At 51.0% G+C, this 7,269-nt stretch overlaps 1 protein-coding gene across 1 annotated transcript; it reads left to right on the plus strand.

Moving 5' to 3' along the window:
- Nucleotides 1-617: 617 nt before the first annotated feature.
- On the plus strand, nt 618-5,408 carry LOC138361388 (uncharacterized). Its single transcript, XM_069320737.1, has 3 exons — nt 618-724; nt 2,587-2,734; nt 5,118-5,408. Exons 1-3 carry the CDS (start codon nt 618-620, stop codon nt 5,406-5,408), a joined length of 546 nt encoding a protein of 181 aa, XP_069176838.1.
- Nucleotides 5,409-7,269: the final 1,861 nt, after the last annotated feature.

The raw sequence follows: 7,269 nt of genomic DNA on the forward strand, positions 1-7,269 counted from the left end.
TTGTAGAGTGAAGGGTTCGCCGTGATTAAGTGCAATATTGCGTAGTGCGGTGCCCGAAGTGATTACGTGCAATATTGGCAAGTGCAGTGTTTGGTGCGATAAAGTGCAATATTGGCGTAGAACAGTGCTTGGTACATTAAGTGTTAACGTGTAAGCAGTGTGTTAAGTGCTAGTTGAGTGTTCCATCGGTGACAATGGCAGAAAAAGCTACCATCGATGAACTGGACGAGGTTCAGGCTTTTCTGAACAGAGAGGACTGTCTTGCCAGATTAAAATATCTGAGCAAACCGGAACTTGGGCTAATGAGCGCCTACCTGGAGATCAAGATCCGTGCCAGTGATTCCCGTGTGGAGATCTTGTCCAAGGTTAACCGGCATTTGAAGGCAGAGAAACAGGAAGGCGAGACTCCTAGTATAAGGGAAGGTGAGGAAATAGCTTCCATTGAACAGGAAGGTAAGAGCAGTGATGTCGAAAGTGATGAGAGTGAATTAAATATAAGTGTACTTACTGTGAAAATGCGTGAACTAGAGATCCATCGTGAAATAGAATGAAAAAAGCTAGAAATCGCTAAAGAAAGAGAAGAAGAAGCGAGAAAGAGAGAAGACAAGAAATTAGAAATGGAACGAGAGAGATTAGGAAAAGAATTAGAGAAAAGGCGTTTGGAATTAGAACGAGAAAGAGAAAAAGAAGAGCGAGAAAGAGAAGAGAAACGAGAAAGAGAAGAGCGAGAAAGAGAAGAGAAACGAGAAAGGGAAGAGCGAGAAAGAGAAGAGAAACGAGAAAGGGAAGAGCGAGAAAGAGAAGAGAGACGAGAGAGAGAAGAACGAGAAAGAGAGAGAGAAGAACGAGAAAGGGAAGAGAAACAGCGAGAGAGAGAAGAAAAGGAAAGACAGACAACATGAACTAGAAGTATTACGATTAGGCGGTGGTCGGAGGCCAACCACGGAAACCAGTAGTTTCGATCCGGTAAGAAACATCAAAATGGTCCCCAAATTCCATGAGAAGGAAGTGTCAAAGTTCTTTGCAGCCTTCGAGAAAATCGCTTCCTCTTTGGAGTGGCCAAGGGAGAATTGGGCCATCATGATACAGTCAGTCTTGACTGGGAAGGCCCAAATCGCCTACTCCACGTTATCCCTTGACGACTCCAGTGATTACGATAAGGTGAAGAAGGTTGTGCTCATGGCGTACCAATTGGTACCTGAGGCTTACAGGCAAAAGTTCAGAAACCTGAAAAAGACTTCAGAGCAAACGTTCACCTAATTCGCCACAATCAAGGAGCGACTTTTTCAGGAATGGTGTGCCTCTCGGAAGGTGGAGACCAAAGAAGACCTCGAGCAGCTTATACTGCTAGAGGACTTCAAGGATTGTTTGGCTGGAGACCTGAAGACGTACTTAGAGGAACAGCAGGTAGAGACCTTGAGTGCGGCAGCCACCATGGCTGAAGAGTATATCCTGACGCATAGGCCTTCTGCTAAGTACGTCCCAAGGCATTACCAACGCCGGTTGGATAAACCTCAGGACGAAGAAGAGACTCCCGTCCCACGAAGCGCTAAGAAGACGCCCCCAAGTAGTGCTCGAAGGATGAGTCCGAGCAGTCCTAAACACCGGAGTCCGAGGAGGAATGTGGTGTGCTGGACTTGTGGGCAGAAAGGGCATGTAGCTGCTATGTGCCGAGGCAGAAGAGGTGGTGGCGCACGTAGGGAAGTGATGATGATGAGCTGTGTTACACCACCAGCAGAAACCAGTCGACGACGACACAGGAAGGATCAAGTTTGTTCGCCCCTCACACTTCAAGCGGGTATGTAACGAGTGATCATACTGGTAGATCTGTTGTAGTGCTCAAAGATAGTGGAGCAGCCCAGTCCCTGATCGTGAAGAACTCGTTACCCGAGGGAGTAAGTGTGGACGGGAGACAACAGGTTGTCCTGTTTGGGTTTCCTAGGACGCAGTATATCACCCCTTGGTGCCGGTACATCTCGACTCGCCTTACTTCAGCGGCACATGTGCGTTGGCAGTAGTAGATACCCTCCCTGTGGCTGGGATTGACGTGGTACTAGCCAACGACTTGGTGACAGATTGGAGCATCAATCTTCCCAAGGTCGTGGACGAGTCGGCCGAAACAGCAAGGTCGGAGGTGACAACAGGCAGTGGTAATATCCAGGTAAAGACAGACCCGGATTTAAACATGTTTAATTTGTCCTCTCGCCCGCAGATCGACAGTATTCTAACAGTGTCTCCTGATTCGTCTCCCGATGAGGAACATGCGGTTACGATAGCAGAGGTAACTGAGCAGGAAGAGAGGCCTTGTGTGCAGGCACCCACGGTTACCAACGAGTCTGGAGCGAAGGCAGATGAGTACTTGCGGTATGGCATTGTACAGCGTTCATTGAACCGGCCAGAGATTCCCCAGACGTCAGAGGTATGTGAGGCATGTGCAAAGGTTCTAGAGCCCTCTTCAGTCCAAACCAGGCTAGTGGATATTGCCGGTTATGGACATAACAAGCTCATGAAACTTGTCCCTAAGGTAACCAAATGTTTCCTACCGGTATTTTGTTTTGTTCTCGTATGTGTTCTCTGTGTTCTCAGTAAGGATCAGTGGACGACCCGAAGGATGATGGCTCCCGTGAACATCGTGAAGAGATCCCAGGGATTAGCGACGTGCACTATGAGTGATGCAGTCGAAGAAGGGACCTGGAAGGTGATGGTTGATACAGGAGGTACGAGATACGATAATGTGAGTGACTGTTTCCGACAGGTTGGCACCCCCCGCGTGATAGCTGAGCCTCAATGCAGCGTTATGTGGAACGTTGGTCGACCTGACGGTGGCAGAGCGAATGCCATCTGCGACGTACGAACAGCCCCGTTGGGACTAGGTGTGGACCTAGTAGAGTATGCTGTAAGTACTGTTTTACCCGCTGTCGCTGTCATTCTGAATTATCAGACCCCTGTATTCCAGGTGCCCGACTCCCTGAAGGACCGCTGGATCGGTACCAGAAATGCCGTCTGTGTCCAGCCATCATCGGTGCCACAACATAGGGAAGTGTCGAGTCGCCCCAGATCGTGTCCACACCGATCCTTACTTGAGAGATGTGAGGTGATGCCCCTGCTTGACATCGCAGTGGAGATGTGGAAGATTACGCCAGGCAGGTCATTGCCTTCTATCTGCAAGTCCCCGTTGTGCCGGAATTGCCCAGTAGAAATGTTCTGTGGACAAGACAGCCTCATCACTCCAGTTCATAGTATAAGTGAGACCATTTGGAGTTGTGTCGCCGTACTAATTTGGATTGTGTTTCTTTTTATAGAACCCCAAACCAAATTCCTTTTGGTGGGGAGGTGTTACGAACCCGGATCCAGCGTCCGAGCCCGGAGCAGTGACGACCGCGCCATCTGTGGGTCAGCTCCCGAAACCCCCTTCAAACGGACGACGACACCTGGTGAGGATGACGTGTACTGGCCACAAGGGCCAGTTTCCAGTCCTGTTCAGCGCTCAACACAGCCGCTGCTGACCTCTGGTGAGGTGGTGCTCAGACACCAGCGCCATCTATGGAGTGGATAGGTGGGCGTTTGTGCCTGAGCCTGTAAGTGAGGTGCCTTAGTGTGTCCCAGTTATTGATGAAGTGTCTGCTTACAGAGTCGACCTGGGACTTGCTCTGATGGAAGTTGAGTCAGTCTACCCAAGGCAGCCGTCCCCATATCTTGTGCTTTGCTGTAGCAGCTGTGAAGTCGTCCCCCGGAAGAACACTGTGGTGTTACCCTGCCAGTGAAGAGGCAGTTGAAAGGATCGTCGTTCCCGGGACCGACTGCTGGAGACGTTTATCCACAGGGGTATTGAGGACAGGAGAGTGATTTGTGGCATCACACGAGGCTCCTGTCTAGGGCGTTACCCTTATATCGTTCGTGGAGTGGCCTGACCAGCCTTGCTGATCCGGAACCTGCCAGCAGACCTGCTGGACGTGTGGTTGACGGCCTCCACGGCGGTGCCCCCAGTGGACCTGTGTTTTGGCTGGCCTGTGTTTGGGGTAGACTCAGCTTGGTCGAAGGATTCGTCAAGGGACCACGAAAGCACCGAGGACTCAGCACCGAGAGTCGGCATCCAGAGTCTTCAGCAGAAGACCACTGTGTATTTCCCCTGTACAGTGTTAATACTCCTCCCCCTGTGCACTCTTTTATATATTTATTTATTTGGTGATGGTAAATTATAGTATTAAGTTCTTACCTTCTTTACCTTTCCCCTTTAATTTTCTTGCGTCACGGATCACATCCCTTGAAAGCCACTACTGGCTTGGGGTCGGATACTATTTCCTCATAACATCAGAGTAAGAACCCCGTTGCCTCCCGAGAGGGCCGTAACACACACCCTGCCCGGCGCCCACTGTGACACTCCCAGCCCGGCGCCCACTGTGACACTCCCAGCCCGGCGCCCACTGTGACACACCCAGCCCGGCGCCCACTGTGACACACCCAGCCCGGCGCCCAATGTGACACTCCCAGCCCGGCGCCCACTGTGACTCACCCTGCCCCCCGGCGCCCACTGTGACACACCCTGCCCGGCGCCCACTGTGACACACCCTGCCCGGCGCCCACTGTGACACACCCTGCCCGCGCCCACTGTGACACTCCCAGCCCGGCGCCCACTGTGACACTCCCAGCCCGGCGCCCACTGTGACACTCCCAGCCCGGCGCCCACTGTGACACACCCTGCCCGGTGCCCACTGTGACACACCCAGCCCCGCGCCCACTGTGACACTCCCAGCCCGGCGCCCACTGTGACACACCCGGCCCGGCGCCCACTGTGACACTCCCAGCCCGGCGCCCACTGTGACACTCCCAGCCCGGCGCCCACTGTGACACACCCGGCCCGGCGCCCACTGTGAAACTCCCAGCCCGGCGCCCACTGTGACACACCCAGCCCGGCGCCCACTGTGACACTCCCAGCCCGGCGCCCACTGTGACACTCCCAGCCCGGCGCCCACTGTGACACTCCCAGCCCGGCGCCAACTGTGACACATCCAGCCCGGCGCCCACTGTGACACACCCTGCCCGGCGCCCACTGTGACACACCCTGCCCGGCGCCCACTGTGACACACCCAGCCCGGCGCCCACTGTGACACACCCAGCCCGGCGCCCACATCGTTCACAGACAAACAGTTCCACAAGTGACCACTGAAGTAGTAGAAGACGAACAAGCCTCAGGAGATGAAGATGAAGAAACGGAAGAGGAAGATGTAGCAAAAGAGGAAGAAGAGGAGGAGGAAGAAGAAGAGGAGGAGGAAGCAGAGCACAAGCGAGGGGCAGGGGAAGCACACCAGATAAGGGAAGAGAAACCTGTACAAACAGCTAAGAAAAAAGGCCAGCAAAAGAAGCAGCCTGAAAGGTCACCATACCCCTTCAGAAACACCAAACACTAATGGGGATTACAATTATGCAAGTTAACATAAGGCACTTACATAAGGCACTTTTTCCACAACAAATATTTACTAGAGCTGGAAGCATGTAACTATCACCCTGAAATCATCCTATTAAACGAGACTTCTGCACGCCCAGACCAACACATTAAACTTCATGGATACACGACCACTGAAAGGAACTCTGGGCATAATAGAGGTGTTGCGGTGCTCATCAAGCTGGGCTGCTCCTTCACCAACATCTACCTCCAAGAAGAAAATGCCCCTAGCTGTGGAAATATGCTCCTTAGCTGTGGAAATATGCTCCCTATCTGTGGAAATATGCTCCTTAGCTGTGGAAATATGCTCCCTAGCTATGGAAATATGCTCCTTAGCTGTGGAAATATGCTCCCTAGCTGTGGAAATATGCTCCTTAGCTGTGGAAATATGCTCCCTAGCTATGGAAATATGCTCCTTAGCTGTGGAAATATGCTCCTTGGCTGTGGAAATATGCTCCCTAGCTATGGAAATATGCTCCTTGGCTGTGGTAATATGCTCCCTAGCTGTGGAAATATGCTCCCTAGCTATGGAAATATGCTCCCTAGCTATGGAAATATGCTCCCTAGCTGTGGAAATATGCTCCCTAGCTGTGGAAATATGCTCCCTAGCTGTGGAAATAGTCACGAATCATGGCCCACTTGGTATTTTAACTGCCTACATCCCCCCAGGCGAGCACGCCATCCCTTCGAGAGCCATTCACAAGGTGCTCAACAGAAATGTCCCAACGATCCTTGCAGGGGACTGGAATTTTTTATTATTATTAATACATTAGGTACATCAGCATTCGTGCAGCTACCCTAGACTATATGAAGGGGAGTACAGTGTGTCAAAAAGCTAGCTACGTCATGCTAAAAAATCCCCATCAGACAGGATGGTTAGTCATACAGAGGCATGTGATAAGCGGTCTGCACTGGCAGACTCTGGGTGCATTATGAGGATATCATCAACACAAGAGTGAATAAGGTAGCAGTGGTAATACAAGTCCCCATCTCACAGGATGGTTAGTCATACAGGGCCATGTGTTTAGTGGCCTGCACTGGCAAATTTTGGGTACACTGAGGATATCTTCAAGAACACGAGAGTGAATAAAGTAATTGCAAAGCTCCAGGTACCTCATGCCAACGGGTCTGAATGGTCTAATAACTGGGCATTCGGTGATTATTATAGACTGTGGGTTGGTTGGTGTTGTCGTCGTTGATCCTTCTCTATGGACAACCCAACCCACAACTCGGCAGAGTGCTTATACTAGGAGATCACCCTTGGCGCTTCTGGCTCTTGGAGAGGGGCTCAACGTCACACGTTTAGGGGATGCGGCTCCAACACTTAGCCTCGTTGTCACGTGCACACACCCACTCGAGCCGCTGTGACTCCCCACTCTCTCCTTATGAGATATGATCTCCTCAATCCCCTATGACTTACTAGTATTACCTCCTACCCTGTCCACGGCAGTGGTTCTTGGTTCTTTCTCTCTCTCTCTCCTTCTTTACTACCTCCTGGGAAGCCTCACTAGGACAAGGGCAAACACCAGCAAATTGTGACACATTTACTGGACAAAGCACATACACGATACATACACACATATAATAATAATGAATCCTATACTCTATAATATCACAATCAGGTTGCACTCCAACACCATCAGAACTCTATTATCAGCTTATCAAGTGGTATCCTATCTCCTGGTTCACCACCTGATACTATCAACCTCCTCAAGTTGATCAAGCCTACATACACTGTTGCACCATCAGCAAGATAACATATATATAGAAAATCAGCATTTGAATGCAATAACATATACCAGTATAAATGTTCATTGATACTTCAG

This window comes from Procambarus clarkii, unplaced genomic scaffold (genome assembly GCF_040958095.1).
Source record: "Procambarus clarkii isolate CNS0578487 unplaced genomic scaffold, FALCON_Pclarkii_2.0 HiC_scaffold_343, whole genome shotgun sequence".
In the NCBI taxonomy this organism is placed as follows: Eukaryota; Metazoa; Arthropoda; class Malacostraca; order Decapoda; family Cambaridae; genus Procambarus; species Procambarus clarkii.